Source organism: Pyrus communis, chromosome 1 (assembly GCF_041283825.1).
Source record: "Pyrus communis isolate YQ-2024b chromosome 1, ASM4128382v1, whole genome shotgun sequence".
NCBI classification, from domain to species: domain Eukaryota; kingdom Viridiplantae; phylum Streptophyta; class Magnoliopsida; order Rosales; family Rosaceae; genus Pyrus; species Pyrus communis.
The window spans coordinates 15,498,324-15,520,235 of record NC_142565.1 but is presented as its reverse complement, the minus strand read 5'-3'; the positions used below and the strand labels follow the sequence as shown (position 1 = coordinate 15,520,235).

General features: G+C 36.8%; 2 protein-coding genes and 2 pseudogenes across 2 annotated transcripts; 3 read left to right on the top strand and 1 right to left on the bottom strand.

Annotated features, from left to right (window-relative positions):
• The first annotated feature begins 1,919 nt into the window (after positions 1-1,919).
• Positions 1,920-3,291, top strand: LOC137720609 (Ribosomal L29 family protein). Its single transcript, XM_068459698.2, has 2 exons — positions 1,920-2,358; positions 2,938-3,291. The coding sequence occupies exons 1-2, from the start codon at positions 2,014-2,016 to the stop codon at positions 3,118-3,120; spliced, it is 528 nt and encodes a 175-aa protein (XP_068315799.2). The 5' UTR covers positions 1,920-2,013; the 3' UTR covers positions 3,121-3,291.
• Positions 3,292-9,854: 6,563 nt separating this feature from the next.
• On the bottom strand, positions 9,855-10,947 carry LOC148699249 (uncharacterized; annotated as a pseudogene).
• A 2,461-nt stretch (positions 10,948-13,408) lies between these two features.
• On the top strand, positions 13,409-14,771 carry LOC137719881 (tubulin-folding cofactor C pseudogene; annotated as a pseudogene).
• A 2,719-nt stretch (positions 14,772-17,490) lies between these two features.
• LOC137719880 (retrovirus-related Pol polyprotein from transposon TNT 1-94) lies at positions 17,491-21,651 on the top strand. The gene is given in 9 exon segments (XM_088694029.1): positions 17,491-17,706; positions 17,914-18,196; positions 18,299-18,622; positions 18,625-18,991; positions 19,055-19,693; positions 19,832-19,902; positions 19,905-20,153; positions 20,256-21,405; positions 21,450-21,651. Coding segments are annotated over 9 exon segments (3,501 nt in total).
• The last annotated feature ends 261 nt before the right edge of the window (positions 21,652-21,912 follow it).

Below are 21,912 nucleotides of genomic sequence, written 5' to 3'. Positions count from 1 at the left end.
CCTAGTGCAGATAGTCGGCAGAGAAATAAGGGATAAGGAAACAAACACAAGGTATAAGCAGTTCACCTTAAGTTGGGCTACATTCACGAAGGTAGAGAAGTTTTCATTATGTAAGAGTTTACATGATACTGAGGTTTAAGCATAATCATCATTAATAATATCTAATTATCGATTAAGGAATCTTAGATCTGAAGAAACTTAAATTATGGAAGAGTGATCTCCTTTTAAATTTGAGAAGAGTCCTCTATTGTCATTCACGGTTGATGTGAGACTCTAGTATTGACACATGTCACCTTGTGATTGGTCTCCCAATTGGAAATAAACTCATGTGTTTCGATAGAGGTGCCTCAACACAAACTCTTTAGTAAGTCTTCAAATGTATACAATTGATCAGTGTCTAGTAGTTTCTGGTTGGTGAAATATGGTACAAACAATAGTTTCAAAACAAATATGTACTTTAACAAATCATTGAGACGTTTAGGGCAAATAAATATTTTGTTTAAGAAATATGTACATGTACAATATGTTGTTTTGTTTATTTAATGACCACAAATAAAAATGACATGTAAAAGTTAAAAATGAAACGTGAAAATCACCTAGCTTACTTAATAGTGTAATAAGTGTAATTCTATAGACATTGGTATAAGAAATCTTTAGGAAAAGTTTATTTGAACCGATATAACATACACCGAACTTAAATTGTAAATGTAAATTGTCTTTTGTAGCCTATTGCATAATTACCATTAAGTATAAGATGAAATTAACCAGAAAAATACAATTTATCAATAAATCCACACCCAATAATCAAAGTCTACCCTCATACAATCTTTATCCTCCGTTCATTTTGACTAAAACCCTCAGAGCTCTCATAGAGAAAAACAAGCTTTAGTGGGGCGTTGAAGTTTTGAATCCTCAAACTAAGTTATATTTTTTTTGTTTTGTAAATTTGGTACAGTTGCTTGTAACATTCTAATTTTCTATATATGATGAAACAGTTTTCGACGAAACCAAATTTATTCAGCTAGAATGGTAATTATTTAAAAAGTACATGCATGTCTGACGAAGAATGGATGCCCAATGATAAAATGCTTTTGAAAGTGCTGCATATATTTCTGGGAAAATTTTGTTTTATCCTTCACCTTTGCAAGAACAACATTCACTTAGTCATGTCATCATGCACCTCTAGCTGGTATTCTAAAAGTGAAGCTCATACTTCCCTTGGCTCCTTTACTATTGGAGACAGAGTTTCAGAGGTTTCAACAGAACCAAACATCTTGTTACTAGTACAGGTTGAACCATTATTTTCAAATAAAGGTGGCTCCCCACTTTAAAGTTGTTGAACTCTACATCATTTGGTCCTGAGGATCTACTGCGCTGAGACAAATAATCCAAAAGGCTATTTTGATTGATAATATCACTCGATGCATGGGAAATCATTCCCACCTACGTTACTGCATATGAAAATATTTCAGCCACTAAACTTAAAAGTTTAATGAATTTATGTGAGTTTTTATTTTGAATCGGTGTAAATATCAAGTTACATATTGAATTGGGTTAATTTGTGAGGGTAGATTGGGTAATAAATTTGAGTTTAAAGAGATATAGATAGTTTGGTTAAAAATAATATAGGTGTAGGAAGTAAACTGAGTGTAGAGATAAGTTATATGAGCTCGAATAAAATTTTTCAAATCCTTATCTACATCCTTGAGTGGATTGGAAATCTCTGTAACGACGACGGTAACAGAAGAACTTTCTAGTTGCTTTTGTTGTGTTTTGCTTTTTGGGCCGCAACTGTTGATTGGGCCTTTTGTAGTCTGTTTGTTAGGCCCTTTTTGCTTGTTTATAAGTTAGGTTTGGGCCCATGGGTTATGTATTTGTATGTATTGCTTTTTGGTGTGTAATAAAAAGCCTGCTTACCCAAAAAAAAAAAAAAAAAAAAGGATAAGAAATCCTTATCTGCATCCCAAAACCCCATAAGCACGGAAGTGGTGGAGAGACAGAAACGGAAAAAGGATGTTGGGCGCAATCTCCATAGCTCCACCTTCAACGGTTACATTTCCCTCAAAGCTGCTGTCGCCAGTCTCCAAGTCCTCCTTCAATGGCATGCGAGTCCAACGCCTTTTCCCAAACATCGGCGTTCGTCTTCCGACGGAGTCATCTCGGAGGCCGTGCTCGCCGTCGTCTTCGGTTGTGATGATGGCCAAGAGAGAGGAAGAAATGAAGGAAATCAGGACCAAAACCACCGAAGAAATCAACGAGGAGGTGGTCGACCTCAAAGGAGAGCTCTTCATGCTTCGCCTCCAGAAATCGGCTCGCAACGAGTTCACTTCCAGCGAGTTCCGTCGAATGCGCAAAAGGGTAATTATCTTTTTCTTTTTCTTCGAAATTATTTCTCATAAATTGAATGAAATTATGAAGAAATGTGGGCTGTAGTTTCCCTAATTTCTGCGAAAATTATTATGCTTGTTCAGAGAGAAAATGATGGGGAAGGAAGTTAGAACTTTCCGATTAGATGAAATTGGATTTCCAAATTCCAATTCACAGTGAGTAAAGTAAGCATCCCCATTATTTAGAAAAGGGTAAATTGAGATCTAGTTCCGACTTGACTACGGTACATGCATTTACTTAGTACGTTCACCTTCGAATGAGTCCCTTCATCCATCGGGGGCGTGCGTCAGTGAAACCCGTGTTGTTATATGCAACCAAAAGAGAGAATATCATATATGAACATATGTAACAGTTCCATCAAGAAACAAACTGCATTCCATCAAGAAGCAAACTGCATTCCCACACCATTTTTCAAGTGATCAATGCACTGCCATCTGAGTAGAGATTGCTTGTTTATTAGAATTCCGTTACTTGTTTGCTATCCTTGTGTGCAAATGTGAGTTTTTGGGGTTGTTGCTCTACTTATGTGAAGTCGCTTTTCAATCGTAGATTGCTCGCTTGCTTACTGTTAAACGGGAAAGAGAAATTGAGGAGGGAATTGGTAAGAGGCTATCAAGAAAGTTCGATCGACAATGGAAGAAAAGCATTGTTGTTAGACCGCCTCCGTCGTTGAAGAAGTTGCAAGAGGAAGAAGCAGCTGCAGAAGCTGCTGAGAAGGCTGCATCTGCATGAGCCAAATTTTGTTGGTTTAAATCATTGTTCAAATTCTGTTTCAGACAATTTGTTTGTTTATAACATGATCTGTTGTAGTATAACATGATCAAATCCGGTCGACGTCAAAATTTGTAAACTTCTTTTTAACGATTTAAATGTTGAATTGCATGTGTCTGGTTTTCCCATCAAGATTGATACACCGGCTTACGGAGTATTGCTACAATTTCTATGAAGCTCTGTTTAGTCATATAAGAACGCTTTCCTCGAACTCGAAAGCAAGCTGCTGATCGAAATCAAATCAGATAACGTAAATGTGCGAATTAATCTGTTGTGGGTACGATTAGGTTGTACTTTTTTTACTTATTGTTAACTTAACACAAAGTTATGTTGATTATTGCAACTGTTAGAGTTCACAATGTAAAATTCAGACATGTTTCTGCAGAAGGCATGGCATGGCATGGAGTCCAAAGTGCTGGGTTCATCCATTGGTATGGTTGGAGGTTAGCAAATTACAATTACATATATAGCTTAAAGAGTTGTTATTGGCACTCCAAAGTCAATCGTCCTACATCTCGCCCTAATGCAGTAAATGAGCTAGATTAGTCTAACTGACTATTTTGAAGTGAAATTATTTAGTGTGGTAACCAAATTATATATATTTTTTTTCTTCATACAAATTAGATTGACAATATTTTTTTTCTTCGTAAATCAATCTAACGGGAGAATGCAATTGGAATTTTAATAGATTTATAAATCTGTGGATTTTGATGGAGTTTAATTAATTTTTAAAAATTCATGTAAATTTGATTCAGTTCTTTCAAAGTCTCAAATGAGAGATGATATTTGTGAATGCTTAATTTCTCAAATTTCCTTGAATTCCTCAATTTTTAAAAATTCTTTCAAATTAATTCCTAATGGAACAAACTTAGAATGTTATAAACTTTTTAAAATACTAATTAAATAAACTCGGATTTCTAGGAATTAATAAACTATCTTAGGAAGGTATATTCAATTGGTTTGAGATATTTTAATGGATTTATAAATTCATGGATTATTATGGAGTTTAATTGATTTGAGATTCCATGTAAAACTTTGACTTAATTCCCTCAAAATCTCATGGGTGAGAGATGTGAGATTTGTGGATGCTTAAAATACACTACGAAATCTCTCTAATTCTCTCGAATTCCTCAACTTTTTAAAATTTTTTAAAATCAATTTCTAATTCAATACATCTGTAATGTTTTAAACTTCTTTAAAATCCTAATTGATTACACCTGAAATTCTAACGATTTTAATAAACTATCATAAAATGCTGATTAAATATACTTTGAGTTTTAAAGAATCACTTAAAATCCTAATCAAATCCTTCTAAATTTATTAAAAGAATTAAAATTGCTCAAATCCCAGTTGAATATACCACTTAGAATCCTGAATTGAATACAATTTGAATATAGAGAAACACATAAAATCTAGTCAATTTGGATTTGAGAGGATTTTAATGGATTTTGATAGATTTATATGGATTTCTGTTGTAAATTTTTATGGATTTGTGTGTACTTCATTTGGATTTCTTAGGATTTCTCGCCATCACCATTGCTAAAACTATATAAACATGATACTCAATCATTTTTCTTTGTTCAATTAGATGGGTGAAGTTGTAGTTAGATAGTCCTTTGTTCAATTAGATGGGGTGAAGTAGCCTGTTCCCTTGATTTTTCTACCTTCCAGCCAACAGTATTCAGCTTATTATGAACCAGCAATTGAGTACTTAGCCACTTCCAGAACCCTTCCGCGACTCATACAAGTTGTCAAGAGCTCTACAAAGGAGAAGGTCATCCGTAGATAAGCTAACACGTGCCAAGGAAGGGCTTCCGTGCAGAGTAAATGTGTGAAAAACTCTGCAACATTCTGTAGCTTTTCGTTTCTAGTCGTTGGATCGTGAATACTGTTGGACAAAGCTCTTGTCAAAATTATCCTGATGGATTTGTTGAATGCCCCTCCTCCTCGTCAGCAACATATGTTTCTCACAAAACCATCACATCAAATTCAAAATTTAATTGGCTTTGCCAGCCAGCTGACCCGCATAATTTATTTGCAACAAGAGACTGCTATGATTAGCTCATTACGAGATTTATTCAATTCCCTCGCTCTTTTAATGTAGGTAATATCATTTGTTTAAAAAAATAAAAAATCGTACTTTTGCTACAACCTAATTTCAAAATCATTTAATATCCTCTTTTAAAATTCGAATTGACTACAACGTGATTTTAAAGTTTTTGAATATTCTTTTAAATTTTAAATTTTTGGACAAATACTAAGGAGATTCTATTAAAAGTGAGATTCTTTATGAATTCTCTTTCATCTCATATTGTTGACACAATTCTCATATTAACGTAATAAAATGTTGTGTCAAAAAAATAAATGAAGGAGAGCCTAAAAAGTCCTAGTTGTTATAAAAGGGTTAAAGTTTGAGAGAATAACCTTTTTAATGGTAGGTGCAAGGTAGATGTAAAATGCCACACTAAAACTATAGAACAGGCAGATAACAAATAAAAGCAGAGAAAATAGATGATGTACTGATATTTTTCTCTTGTTCACTTCTTCTTTTCTTTCCTTGTAACTTAAAAACATGCGGAGTGCTCTATTTATAGAGCAACTCCAAACTGATGCAGTTAATGCATCTTGAAATTTATGAAACTTCGTCTAACTATACAATCTCTTTCACTTTGCATGAGCATTGAAAACTTTGCCCATGTAGAAGACTTTCACAAATGAAACTGTGGGCATTCATTGCCCATGAGACTTTTCAACACTCCCCCTTGGATGCCCACATATCAACATGAGTTGCCTCGTTAAAACCTTGCTTGGAAAAACCCAGTGGGAAAAAACCATAGCGAAGGAAAAAGAGTACAACTTTTCTTGGATCGTTGATATAGTGTCAAGTATGCTTATGTTGCCTCGTTAAAACCTTGATAGGAAAACCCAGTGGGAAAAATCCTAATCGAAGGAAAAAGAGTACAACAAGCATGTATCATGGATGCTCCCCCTGATATATATCTCCCCCTGATTCCGCATTCTCCAAATTTAGCTGTTTGGTAAGTCGACGTAATCCGATTCCTTGCACTAACTTCTGAAATGTGCATTTTGGTAGAGATTTGGTGAACAAGTCTGCCAGATTTTCATTTGAACGGATTTGTCTGACTTCAATAACTTTAGCCTTCTGAAGCTCATGAGCACTGAAAAACTTTGGAGATATGTGTTTAGTCTTATCGCCCTTAATGAATCCTTCCTTCATTTGGGCAACACAGGCTGCATTATCTTCATGGATGACAGTTGGATTGTCTGTCTTCGAAGTTAGACCACATGAATTCCGGATATGATGGATCATTGATCTTAACCAAGAACATTCACGACTTGCTTCATGTAAAGCAAGTATTTCTGAATGATTTGAAGATGTAGCAACTAATGTTTGCTTGGTTGAGCACCATGAGATTGCTGTATCTCCATTCTTAAACACATATCCAGTTTGTGAGCGGGCTTTATGCGGATCAAAGAGGAAGCCAGCATCTGCATATCCAACAAGGACCTGGTCATCTGTGGAGTTCTTTGAGTAGAAGAGACCCATGTCTGTTGTCCCACGAAGGTATCACAATACATCTTTGATACCCTTCCAATGGCGAATTGTTGGAACAGAGCTATACCTTGCTAACAAATTAACTGAAAAAGCTATATCTGGTCTAGTACATTGTGCTAAATACAACAAAGCACCTACTGCACTCAGATATGGTACTTCTGGACCAAGGACCAGCTCATCATCTTCTTTTGGACGAAATGGATCTTTCTTAATGTCCAAAGAACGAATGACCATTGGCGTGCTTAGTGGATAAGCCTTGTCCATACCAAATCGCTTCAAAATTTTTTCAATGTAAGCTGATTGGTGGACCAAAATTCCACTAGCACAATGCTCGATCTGCAGGCCGAGACAATATTTTATTTTCCCAAGGTCTTTCATTTCAAATTCGCTTTTCAGATATTCAGCAGTTTTATTGAGCTCTTCAGGAGTCCCAACTAGATTCATATCATCAACATATACTGCCACTATAGCGAATCCAGAATTGGATTTCTTAATGAACACACAAGGGCAAATAACATTGTTGATATACCCTTCTTTGATCAAATACTCACTGAGACGATTATACCACATTCGTCCAGATTGCTTCAGACCATACAATGATCGCCTTAATTTGATCGAGAGCATACCTCGTGGTTTATTACTTGTTTCAGGCAACTTAAGTCCTTCTGGGACTTTCATATAGATGTTAGTATCTAATTCTCCATATAGATACGCAGTGATGACATCCATAAGTCGCATGTCAAGTCTTTCTGAAACCACTAAACTTATTAAGTAACGGAACGTAATTGCGTCCATTACAGGAGAGTATGTCTCCTCATAATCAATTCCAGGTCTTTGAGAAAAACCTTGTGCAACGAGTCGTGCTTTGTATCTTGCGATCTCGTTTTTCTCATTGCGTTTCCTTGTGAATACCCATTTGTAACCCACGGGGTTTACACTAGGCGGGGTTTGGACTACTGGTCCAAAAACATTCCGTTTTTCCAAGGAATTTAATTCTGCCTGGATTGCATCTTTCCACTTAGGCCAATCCTGTCTCTGTTTGCATTCATCAACAGAACGGGGCTCAATATCATCACTTAAGATGATTTCAGTGGCTACTGCAAATGCAAACATATCATCGATGATTATTTCATTCCGATCCCACAATTCATTTGTACATGCATAATTTATGGAGATTTCTTTGCTTTCATGTACTTCTATCTCTTCAGGGACAGATGTCTCATCAAGGACATTTTCTTTTTCTGGAAGTCCAGAATTATGAATTGTGGATGTATCATTCATTTTCTCTTCCTGAATGATTTCATTTGGATTCAGTTGTGCCCTCGACTTTCTCTTTCGAGGAGCTGAATCTTTTGAACCTTGGGGTCTACCACGCTTCAGGCGTGCACCAGATGAATCATTTGCTGCCACTTTATTTTGTCCAACAGGGACATCAATTCTTGCAGGTGCATTTGCAGCTGGTATATGTGATTTTGTCACTTTCATAGCATCATTAAATGCATCTGGCATTTGATTGGCAATTCTTTAAAGATGAACGATCCTTCTCACTTCATTTTCACATTGAATGCTGCGAGGATCAAAATGAGACAAGGTGGGAACAACCCATGTCAGCTCTTTCCGTTCTTCTGGAACGGTCTTTTCTCCCCCTAACAACGGGAAAATTGTCTCATCAAAGTGACAATCAGCAAAACGAGCTGTAAACATATCACCTGTCAAGGGTTCCAAATATCTAATGATAGATGGTGAATCAAAACCCACGTAAATTCCCAGTCTACGCTGAGGTCCCATTTTAGTGCGTTGCGGCGGTGCAATAGACACATAAACAGCACAACCAAAAACTCGTAAATGGGAAATGTTTGGCTGATGTCCAAACACGAGTTGTACTGAAGAGTATTGATGGTTGACTATAGGTCTCAATCGAACCAATGATGCAGCCTGTAAGATGGCATGTCCCCATGCAGAGACTGGCAATTTGGTTTTCATAAGCAGAGTGCGAGCTATTAACTGAAGCCGCTTGATCAATGCTTCTGCAAAACCATTTTGAGTATGGACATGAGGAACAGGGTGTTCAACATCAATGCCCAATGTCATGCAATAATCATCAAAGGTTTGAGACGTAAATTCACTAGCATTATCAAGTCGGATTGACTTAATGGGATAATCTGGGAACTGTGCTCGTAACTTAATTATTTGAGCAAGAAGTCTCGGAAAGGCTACATTCCGAGTAGACAAAAGACAAACATGTGACCATCGGGTAGATGCATCAACCAAAACCATAAAATATCGAAATGGTCCACATGATGGTTGAATAGGCCCACAAATATCCCCTTGAATTCTTTGCAGAAATGATGGGGATTCAGCATCAACCTTTAGTTGTGATGGTCAAATTACCAACTTCCTTTGAGAACAAGCTTTGCAAGGGTTATCATTTGAGACAGCAATGTGTCTGCTCACTAATGGATGTCCATTAGAGTTGGTAATGATCCTACGCATCATGGTAGATCCTGGATGACCCAGACGGTCATGCCAAAGCATGTAAACTTTTGAATCAATGAACTTCTGGTTCATGACAGTATGTGATTCAATTGTCCTTATGTATGTATAATATAATCCACTCGACATACCACGCAACTTCTCCAATATACGCTTCTGGGTATCATTGGAGGTAATGCATAGATACTCCACATTTTCTGCACTTTTTGTTTCAATGTGGTATCCATTTAGACGTATGTCTTTGAAACTCAACAAATTTCGAGTAGATCGAGTAACATACAATGCATTCTGTATGGACAATATTGTTCCATTTGGTAACATAATCTGGGCTTGCCCTGAACCTTGAATTACATCTGAAGGTCTTGATATTGTTGTTACTCCTACTCTTGTAAGTCTTAAGCTTGAGAAATACTTTCGATCACGAAGTATTGTATGTGTGGTTGCACTATTTGCAAGACAAATATCTCCGCCATTTCTCATGTTCTGAGAATAACCACAATTTTTATCCATGCTCTCTGAGTAAGAGAATCAGAGTTAAAAACAAGTTATAACAAGAAATTTACATGCCACTTTTATTGAATCTGAAAATACTACAAGTTCAGCATAATAAAAGTACATTAATGATTCAATCGGACCTGTATACTTCATTTCCCCTTTCCATAATAAAGTCTGGAACATCTAGATGAGTTGTGTTCAACTGCCCTGATTAGTCAAACACTGGATCAGGTATATCCATTGGTCTAGCCTGGTCGAGAAAGTTGGTCTCGACACCCTTCTCCTTGAGGGAGGCTTGATACAGATCCATTAGATGTTTTGGGGTACGACAAGTACGCGCCCAATGCCCATTGCCACCACACCTATGGCAGGCTCCTTCAGAGTTTCTAGGAGCATTGTTCATATGAGCTTTGCCTTTGTGGCGATTCGCATTTTTGAAGCTCGGGCCTGAATTATGCCTCGGAACCTGGTTGTGAAACTGAACTCCATGGTTCTTGCCTTTCCTATTCCATCGACCTCGCTTTGGGCCACGTCCTTGTTTATGATTATCACCACCAGAGGATGTGGTGTTCACTTCGAGGGAAGCATCATTCACTTCTGGGAACGGTGCAGATCCAGTAGGTCGGGAATGATGGTTTTTCATCAGGAGCTCATCATTCTGTTCATCTACTAAGAGCACAGATATCAGCTGGTTGTACCCAGTGTAGCCTCGCGTTCTATACTGCTGCTGCAGGAGCACGTTGGAGGCATGAAATGTGCTGAGAGTCTTTTCCAGCATATGCTCCTCAGTAATAATATCCCCACAGAGCTTCATCTGAGAGGTAATTCTGAACAATGCAGAATTGTATTCTGCCACTGACTTGAAGTCTTGAATCCTCAGATGAGTCCACTCATAGCGGGCCCTTGGAAGAATCATCGTTGTCTGGTGATTGTATCTGTTTCTTAAGGCATTCCAGAGAGCTAATGGATCTTCAACCGTTAAGTACTCGCTCTTTAGCGCCTCATCAAGATGGCGGCGAATGAAAATCATGGCCTTTGCCCGATCTTGAGAGGATGAGTTGCTCTCTTCCCTGATGGTATCTCCAAGATTCCCTGCTTCCAGATGGATCTTGGTATCCAGTACCCAGGTCAGGTAATTCTTCCCGGTAATATCCAGGGCAGCAAATTCAAGCTTCGCCAAGTTCGCCATTTTCTTTTCTGAAAGAAAATGAGATGTATAAGAACTTGCAATAATATGTATTCCTGGAGGAATATGATGTTAGAACTTCTGGTTCTTACAAATTTTTCATTTTGATCTTCAGACCAAAATGATAAGCCCTCGAAACTTTTGGCTCGAGATTTTCAGGGTGAATGAGAAGGGCGATCGTACCACACCATTCTCATTGAAATAATGTAATATAGAATGGGCAATTATTCCGCACCACTCAAGTAACATGAAAATTAAATATGCAGAGCAGCGTGGGCGATTATACCGCACCACATAAAATTGCAATGAAATTAAACAGCAGGTAAATTCGAATATGCAAGGTAGGGTGTGCGATTATACCGCTCCACCTAAAAATTGCAGTAAAATTAAATCTGCAGTCCAAGATAGGCGATGATACCGCACCGTCTTGGATCGCAGTAAGAATAAATTTGCAGTTCAAGATGGGCGATTGTACCGCACCATCTTGGATTGCAGTAGAATTAACATAAATAAATACTGGGTTAGTAATCAATCTCTACACCAAACAAGTAATCAAAGATGTATGTAACCGTTAGTTGGAGAACTAAGAGCAGGCATGGAGCAAACAATTCGTCGTGAGGGTACACAGCGCAGTTGAGGCAGAGGAAGAAGATGAACAGTAAAAACCTTAAAGGAAACATTTTTTTCTTTCTTTCGTTCGTTCGGCGAAGAGAGATGAGAGAATAATTATATTTAGAGACTCGTGCTGATAACGTGTTATAAAAGGGTTAAAGTTTGAGAGAATAACCTTTTTAATGGTAGGTGCAAGGTAGATGTAAAATGCCACACTAAAACTATAGCACAGGCAGATAACAAATAAAAGCAGAGAAAATAGATGATGTTACTGATATTTTTCTCTTGTTCACTTCTTCTTTTATTTCCTTGTAACTTAAAAACATGCGGAGTGCTCTATTTATAGAGCAACTCCAAACTGATGCAGTTAATGCATCTTGAAATTTATGAAACTTCGTCTGACTATACAATCTCTTTCACTTTGCATGGGCATTGAAAACTTTGCCCATGCAGAAGACGTTCACAAATGAAACTGTGGGCATTCATTGCCCATGAGACTTTTCAACACTAGTTTGAATAGATCTCCTTTGCATTTGTATAAATTTTGTCAAGGGAATTCATTTTCTTCCTGTTTTACCCCTACTAAGTTTGCATTATTACATTTTACACGGACAAAAAGGCCCCCACACTCATCTCTTTCCTCCCGATTTCTTCCTACCTTGCCGTCATCCTGTTTTACTGCTGCTAACTTGGTGCAACTTCTCCTCACGAAGTAGCCACTCTGCTCCAGATCTTTCAAATTGAAGTTCCTCTCCTTTAACCTTTGCATGTTGGATTTCACATCAATAGCATCTCCCTATAACCTTGGAGTTTTGTTCGGATTCAAGCTTTCCGACGGTAAATGGAAGACTCATCCGACGCACGCCATCTAGGTTAGTCTGAAACGATTTGTACCTTATTGACCTATTGCATGTCAAAATCGGCTTCAAAATTGTGATTTAATATAATTGGGCTTTTGAAAAAAAATTTCATGATTTTGTCTAATCCAATTTAACGGTTAGAAATTTCGTCTGGGGACTGCAATTTCATTTGCTCCAAAAAAAAAAAAGATTCTTTTTATTCTGAATTTAGAAAATTATATTCGAATTTATTTTACATCTGATTCAGTTGGATTCCTTGTGTTTTAGTGTTTGCTGGCCTGAGTTATATATAAAGAAAAAGAGTGAATTTTTTTTTCCTGTAACGTAAAGAGTTCATCAGGATCATAGACACGAGTCTAATATTATCAAGTAAGATGCCGAGTCCTCCTGCATTCATATAATTACATTTGTGAGCTACTTTTCTGGGTTTTTATTGATTTTGTTTGCTTATCTGGTATATACAAGAAGAGTGACACTACCACGAACATTATCAATTTATACATGAAAAACGTAACACTTGGGCCAATCTAACCATTTACTTTGAGCACATCACATCAGCAAAATAATAAAACATATGACAGCGGGGTTTTTTCAAGTCAATTTTTTGTTGGCATGTTGTTGTTCATGTAAGTGTTGGCATGTTGTTTTTCATGTAAGTGTTGATTGATAAATGTGATTGCTTTTGGCATTTTATGACAAAGAAGAAGAAGAAGAACAGTTTGTATGCTATAACATTATGAGTCTGAGAATTGAGACATGTGAATTGTGTGGAGGTAAGCAACAATTATGTGATTGTTTTGTCGCTAAAAAGATTGGGTGACTTTTTGATATATTGTTCATTACAAAACAAGGAAGAATAGGAAGAAAATGATATGATCTCTAACTATTTGACTTTGTTACAAGCAATATTGTTTGGTGAAATAGTTGTGTTAAGATAGTGGAGAAAATTAAAAATATTTAAAATTAATTTTGAGGTGTTTCTCATTCTCCAGGTGAAATCAGGATATCAATTCTCAAGATGAATAGTGCCACAAAGTAGCATATGAAGCAAGGCTTTAGTTAATTTGGCTAAACCCAAATACCGAATTCCTTTGTTTTTCTCTCAAATTCTGCACATTTTCGCTTTCTCAAATCAACCCCATTGTTGCCATCGATGGAAAATAAAGAAGTAGCTATGTCATCAAACCCTAACCCTAACCTCCTAGTTGATCCATCCCTCCAAAAGAAGCACCAATCAATGCTCGACCGCCTCTCCAACCATCACTAAACTCGTTTAGACAACTCACTCACCCGTCGATCCGCCGAGTTCAACTCATCATCTTCCCCTTCATTCGAGTCCACATCAACTTTCCTCTCTTGCTTTTCCAACTCCAAGAGCTCCATTGAGTCCCAATGCGCCCAATGCCAGCTCTTTGATTCGATTGAAGTCAAATCCCACCTCGACCAAATCTCCTCCTCCATCTCCGATCTCGAGAAGCTCGTTGCCGAGAACTCGTACTTCTTACCTTCCTATGAAGTTCGGTCCTCGCTCAAGACAACGTCGGATTTGCGGCATAGTCTCGAGGTTTTGAGCGCTGAGTTGTTACCCAAAAAGAAATTCTCTTTCAGAAACAAACCCACCAGAAAAGACCAAAGAGGAGGAGAAATAGTAGGAACCTGAGAAGAAATCAGGTTTCCGGGTTCCAGATTCCCCAAGTTTCTGGAACAAGAAAGGAGAGATTTTGGTGCATAATTTTAAGGGATTGGAAGTGGGAGAGTTTTTGATTTCGGACCTTGATTCCTGTGAGGTGAGGCTCATGGACTCCTTGAAAGCACTTTTTGTTCACAGATTAAGGAATTGTAGGGTTTATACTGGCCCTATGACGGGTTCAGTTTTGGTTGATGGTGTTGAAAGGTGTGTTTTTGTGATGGCCTCGCATCAAATTCGGATTCACAATGCGAAAACGAGTGATTTTTATCTAGGGGTGAGGAGCCGGCCAATAATTGAGGATAGTTGTGGGGTGAGGTTTGTGCCTTACTGTTTGCCCTATAAAGGAATTGAGGAAGAGCTTAGGGAAGCTAGTCTTGACGAAGAGACAGAGAATTGGAGCAACGTGGATGATTTCCTGTGGTTGCGGGCAGTTCAGTCACCCAATTGGTCTGTTTTGCTAGAGAATGAGAGACTTGGTTTGGTTGATATTTCAAAGTCCGAGGAGAGTTAGTATGTTATCCATTTTGTTTGTCACTAGGGTGTGCTTGGAGTACAAAGGTAACATTTTTTGTTGTATTTGGTGTTAATTTGGATATGGATCACGGAAATGTTGTGTCTATTGGTTTCTCTCGCATTCTAATCACTGATTAGTGTCCTGTTACTTAAGCCTATAGTTATATGAATTTACATTCGTAGTCAGTTTCCAGTTTATCTGCCAAGATGATTATGATGTTGCAATGTGAAATTGTGGGAACTTGGAACTAGCTCATGTTGGATGAGATTGGTTCTGAAAAGGGTAGTGGAAAAGATATGGCAATCTTGTTGCTCATACCCAATCAAGAAGTCAATACACCTTTAGTTTGAGATTTTTATTTGAAATGTCTTGTTTAAATACATTATTTTTGCGGGGCCTGGATTTATAAGATATTTTCCTTGGCTGTGAGTTTGATGATCTGCGGTGTCTGTTGTGTGGGTTGTTATCGGTTGACATTATAGACATGTAAAAGTGCAGTCTCAAGTTATATAAACTTTTGTTTTTTTGACACAGTAAGCTGATAACTATAGGTAAGTTGTAGTTTGAATCCCAAAATGACAAGTAGATGTTTAGCAATGGGGAAAGAATTCAGATGATTCGTTTAACATTTTCAATTATATTACAGACACCTTCTTGGGATTAATTCCTGTTCTTGTATTTTGTTCTCATTGAAATGGTGCTACTTATATGACAAATTTTTACATACTTGATGTGCATGTAGCTTGATCTACAATTTATGTTTCATTGTTAGCATTGACTACCTATCTACAATTTATGTTTGATTTTTACATTCTTAGAATGCTAGGGATTAAATTTAGAGTTAACCCTAGCATCAAACAATCTTTTCTTTTAATATGAACAATTTCAGAAGTATTCATGTTTAATAAATCAACCCTTTCTTTCGTTTTGTTTTTAAAAAGTTCTCAATTGATAGATCACTTTCAGTTGGTTTTCATGAGTAGAAAGTGAAGTACTTGCGTTATGATTCTGTAAGGTTCTCGTTTAGGAAAATAATTCATTGTTTTCAATTGAGATTTTTATGTTTCCCCTTATCACAACCCTTTCTCTGGGAACTTGCTTTGGTGCTCTTAAGATGGTGAAAATGACTTGATGGTAGTCCGCATCTTATGAGTTCCTGTTTGAGTCAGTTAACTTCCTTCTGTAAATGGGTCTTCTTTACTCTGCTGGTTTCAGGAACATATTGCATCTGTTTGCAAATATGAAGTCTCTTGCTGTTGGATTGAGATTTAGATAGTACACTTGTTATTCTTTTGGTGCTCAAATTTCTTGCTAAATATTCCAGGATTTTAAGTTTAGACTGTTCTACCTAATAAATATCATCTTTGTCTCTTGTTCGAGACAAGAATTGAAGACTAGCAATCGTAGCATCATCAATATGGGAATTGCATAAAAGTTCCTTTTAACTTAATTATGTCATGACTGAGAATTTAGGTATTTTTCAGTCGCAATACTCCTTGGATCGAATGCTTTGTGATTATAATATCGTTTGCCTCTTATTGCACTAGGATTAGGACTGCATAAACAGTGCTCAAGTGATATGTTCTTTTTTTGGATTTTCATTTAAACTTTGCCAGCCTTTCGGCATATACTTATTCAAATTGCTGTTTAGTTTCTAGTTTCTACAACTAGCTTATTATTTCAGCATTGGTGGCACCCCATAGAACAGTCCCTGATCTCTTTCGTTCTAAGGTGACAACCTTAGGATCAGATCTTTCTGATAAATTACAGACATTCCTGAGATTTTGCAGTCAACAGAGAACTCATACGTCTCCATTGCATCATGTTCACAACTATTTAGATCTAGGAGGTTAGTGTTAGTCTAATGGTGTTTGTACCATACTTGACTAATCCTGAAACTACTGAGCACCGGTCAACAATATGTTAGAAATTTAATAATTTAAATATTAGTATTATTAATATTTAAAATATTAAATATTCAAGTGAATGAAAATTAAAGTGGAAAAGTGGTTTAGTCATGAACTACCTATATGTTGCAGTCTGCAATTGTACCGACTGCCTATATAAATTGCAATATGTAATTGTACCTTTTAATTTTATATTATTATGAAAATGGCCATGGAAATGTGTGACTGGCAGATTTCCCAAAGGTTATGTATGTTTGAACAAAGTTCACAGCCTTTGTCTATTGGAAACAGATGCAACTTTAAATAAAGGTTGCATCCTTTCTGCTTTGGAAACAGACGCATCCTCTGTGCAGACGGATCCTTTGTCTTTTGGAAAGCAGATGCAATCTTTGAAAATGGGGCATGTCAATGCCTATAAATAGACCACCAAGTCAAGCATTTAGATATAATTTTGCATCTAGAAATCATATAGAAATTAGAGTAGTTTAATGTTCAATAAAGAGAGTTTTAAACACTTTTAGTTCGCTGTTCTTTGTGGATTGGAGTGCCACTTCCGCGAAGAGAAAGATCGTTGTATCCTAGGAGACATTTGTCAACGCAAACCTTGAGGCATCACTGAGGGGCAATCTTGTCTTAAGGCTATAGAATCAAATTCTAGCCTCGATCTCTTAAGGTTCTTCTATTCCTTGTTGATTACAATAGTGCTGCATATATATTTTAATTGACTATTCGAAGACATATATTGTGCCGTGCATTTGCATTATAGTATTGATTGGTATTTGCATTTTATATATGAAGCATGATTTATGATTCATGATTATGATAGTAATTTCGGTGCATGCTCATAAATTGATTATATTTTATTAGCCAAGTTTAATTAAATAATCTTGTGGGTTACGGTATTAAGAAATTAACGTCTAGTTGTTTCCTAAATACTTTGTTGTTTTTACTTTAATTATAATATATTGAATTGTGTGATTTTCTCTCTTAAGGGAAAATGGATGATACTAGTAATTCTTCTAGTAAATTGGGTAGCACGTCAGTTGCGAGTGTTGTGCCCGTGGTGATCCCATCTTCCACCAATCATGGTGAGAAGCCTGAGAAGTTCAATGGGACAGACTTCAAGAGGTGGCAACAGAAAATGTTATTTTACCTCACCACTCTGAACTTGGTAAAGTTTCTGACTGAAGATGCGCCTGTGTCTAGAACTACCGTAGAAGAAGTGGCTGCAATAGATGCATGGAACCATTCTGATTTTCTTTGCTAGAATTACATCCTCAATGCATTAGATAATGCACTATACAATGTGTATAGTCCAATTAAAAGTGCAAAAGCCTTATGGAACTCTCTTGACAAGATATATAAAACTGAAGATGCTGGCATGAAGAAATTCGTGGTCGGTTGATTTCTTGACTACAAGGTGACAGACTCCAAAAAGGTTATCAGTCAAGTCCAAGAGCTACAACTTATTCTTCATGAAATACATGTTGAAGGGATGTCTCTTAGTGAGACCTTTCAAGTGGCTGTAGTAATTGAAAAATTACCTCCTGCTTGTAAAGATTTCAAAAATTATCTCAAGCATAAGCACAAAGAGATGGGACTTAAGGATTTAATCGTAAGATTAAGGATTGAGGAGGATAATCGTTGCTCTGAAAAGAAGTCTAACAGTCAACTTATGCAAGCCAAGACACACATTGTGGAGGGTGGGCCAAAGAATAACAAAAAGAGGAAGCACTCTGGTGAAAGTTCAAGCCAAGGGAATTTTAAGAAGTTCAAAGGCAAGTGTTTTGCTTGCAACAAGACAGGACATCATGCTAGCGAATGTCGAAACCGCAAAGGCCAAGACAATTCCAAAAAGAAGAGTAATGAAGTACACATAACCGAGGAAGAGAGGCTGTCCAAAAAGATCTCTGACATAAATCTTACGACTGTGGTATCTGAAGTCAACATGGTGAGAAACACTAAGGAATGGTGGGTTGACACTAAGGCTACTCACCACATATGCTCTGATAGAAAAATGTTTACCACCTATCAAGAAGTTACTCATGGAGAGCAACTGTTCATGGGGAATTCTTCTACATCCAAGGTTCAAGGCCTAGGAAAGGTAATTCTTAAGATGACTTCTGGAAAGAACTTACTCTTAACGATGTGCTTCATGTGCCTGATATCAGAAAGAACTTAGTCTCCGGACCATTATTGAGCAAAAATGGTTTCCATTTGGGTTTTGAGTCTGATAAGTTTGTACTAACAAAGAATGGAATGTATGTTGGGAAATGATATCTTAGTGATGGTCTGTTCAAAATGAATGTAATGACTGTTGTACCCAAAATTATCAATAAAGTTAATTCTTTTGCTTATATTGTGGAATCACCAAATATATGGCATAGGAGGTTAGGACATGTGAATTATGATACTATCCATAGGCTAATTAACATGGACCTATTACCTAAGTTTCATATTGATATAAGTCATAAATGTGAAACTTGTGTGGAAGCAAAGTCAACTAAAGCACCTTTTCACTCTGTTGAAAGTAGTACGGAACCTCTAGAATTAATTCATAGTGATATTTGTAATCTAAAGTTTGTGCAAACTAGAGGAGGCAAGAAATATTTTATTACTTTCATAGATGATTGCACAAGGTACTGCTATGTGTATTTGCTAAGAAGCAAAGATGAAGCCTTAGAAGCGTTCACAAATTATAAGAATGAAGTTGAGAATCAACTTAGCAAAAAGATAAAGGTTATAAGAAGCAATAGGGGAGGTGAATATGTTGCACCCTTTTCTGAATTTTGTACTTGGCATGGGATTCACCAAACTATTGCTCTTTATTCACCTCAACAAAACGGAGTTGCTGAACGCAAAAATCGTACATTAAAAGAAATGATGAATGCTATGTTGATAAGTTCTGGGGCAACCCAGAATTTGTGGGGAGAAGCATTGCTTTCTGCAAACCACATTCTCAATAAATTACTTCACAAGAAGTTAGATAAGACACCTTATGAAGTATGGAAAGGCACAAAGCCTTCTTATAAATTTCTCAAAGTTTGGGGGTGTCTAGCTAAGGCAATGGTCCCTGATCCTGAGAAGATTAAAATAGGACCTAAAACCATTGATTGTGTTTTCATTGGTTATGCCATAAATAGTAGTGCATATCGGTTTCCTGTACATAAATCGGATAATCCCAAAATACATGTTAATACAATAATTGAATCAAGGAATGCTACATTCATTGAAAATGTATTTCCATGGAAAATTGCACAAGAACAAAGTTCTTTGAAAAGAACTTATGATGACTTTAATAGCAGTCATAAAGAAAGTAATGATAATTCCGTTGACTGAGAACGTGTACAAGAAATTGAACCAAGACGTAGTAAGAAGGCTAAGATATCAACGTCTTTTGGACCTGATTTTCTTACTTATTAGAAAATGAGCCTCAAACGTATAAGGAAGCAATATCCTCTCCAGCTGCTTCATTTTGGAAAGAGGCTATTAATGCTGAAATTGAATCCATCATGCAAAATCATACATGGGAATTGGTGGATCTTCCTCCTGGAAATAAACCTTTAGGTTATAAATGGATTTTCAAAAGGAAGATGAAAGCAGATGGATCTATTGACAAGTACAAGGCAAGACTTGTCGCCAAAGGTTATAAGCAAAGAGGCTTAGACTATTTTGATACATATTTGCCAGTCACGAGGATAACATCCATCCATATGTTGATTGCTATTGCAGTAATTCATAATCTTGAGATTCATCAAATAGATGTCAAGGCTGCTTTTCTAAATGGTGATTTGGGCGAGGAAATTTATATGGAACAACCTGAAGGTTTCATAGTGCATGGCCAAGAAAGAAAGGTATGTAGACTTGTTAAATCACTTTATGGTTTAAAACAAGCACCTAAGCAATGACACCATAAGTTTGACACTACAATGTTGTCAAATGGATTTAAAATAAATGAGTGTGACAAATGTGTTTACACTAAAAGCACATAAAAGGGATATGTCATTGTGTGTCTATATGTCGATGATATGCTAATTATTGGTAGTAATCATGAGATTATTAAATCTACCAAAAGAATGTTGGCTAGTAAGTTTGATATGAAAGATATGGGAGTTGTAGATGTTATACTAGGAATCAAGATATCTAAAACATCTGAAGGACTAATTTTATCTCAATCACATTATATTGAGAAAATACGTACAAAATTTAGTAATTATGTAAGTAGTCTTGCAAAAACACCATATGATGTCAATTTGCATTTATCAAAGAATATTGATCAATGTATATCTCAAAGTGAATATGCATGAATAATTGGTAGTCTAATGTACATTACAAATTGTACACGTCTGGACATTGCATATTCAGTTAACAGATTGAGAAGATACACAAGTAATCTTGGAAAGGATCATTGGAAAGTAATTGCAAGGGTTCTTGGTTATCTAAAATTTACACAGAACTATGGATTGCACTTCAGAAGATGTCCAGCAGTACTTGAAGGCTATTATGATGCTAACTGGATATCTGATATAGAAGACTCGAAGTCCACGAGTGGATATGATTTTACTCTAAAAGGTGGAGCCATTTCATGGAAATCCTCTAAACAAACGTGTATAGCTAGATCCACTATGGAATCTGAGTTCATTGCTTTAGACAAAGCAGGGGAAGAAGCTGAATGGCTTTGTAATTTCTTAGAGGATATCCCTAATTGGCTAAAGCCGGTGCCTGCCATATGTATACACTGTGATAGCCAATCAGCAATTGGAAGGGCACAAAATCATATGTATAACGGTAAGTCCCTACACATACGTCGTAGACATAATACCGTTAGGCAACTTCTCTCAAGTGGTATAATTACCATTGATTACATAAGGTCAAAAGAAAGTATAGGAGATCCATTTACTAAAGGTTTGATTAGAGACCAAGTTTATAAATCATTGAGGGGAATGGGTTTAAAGCCTATGACTTAAGAATCGCCATAATGGCAACCCAACCTAGTTGACTGGAGATCCCAAGATCTAGGTTCAAATGGACAACCGAATTGTGGATGATTCAGTGGGAGCACTGCGGAGATAATCTCCTACCCATGTCCTATGATGAAACAGTGCTATCTGCAGCGTGTTTAGGACAAGCTTTTAATGATTCCTATACTTGGAAATAACAAGTGGGGTATTGTGCAGGATACTCTTAATGGGATATCACCTACATAAGTGTGAAAAGTGGCCGTTTCTATGAGAATTATAAGGCTGAATTCTCTAAAGCACTTAGGATTACCGGGAATTGTTCAGGGCCAAAATGAACATAACCATAGAATCATATGTGTTCGGAGGAATATCGTGTGAATATTATTGTCTTGGTTTACATCAACAGCTGAACAGTTCAAGACATTGCGTTCACTGATTAGCTAGTAAATCCGATAATA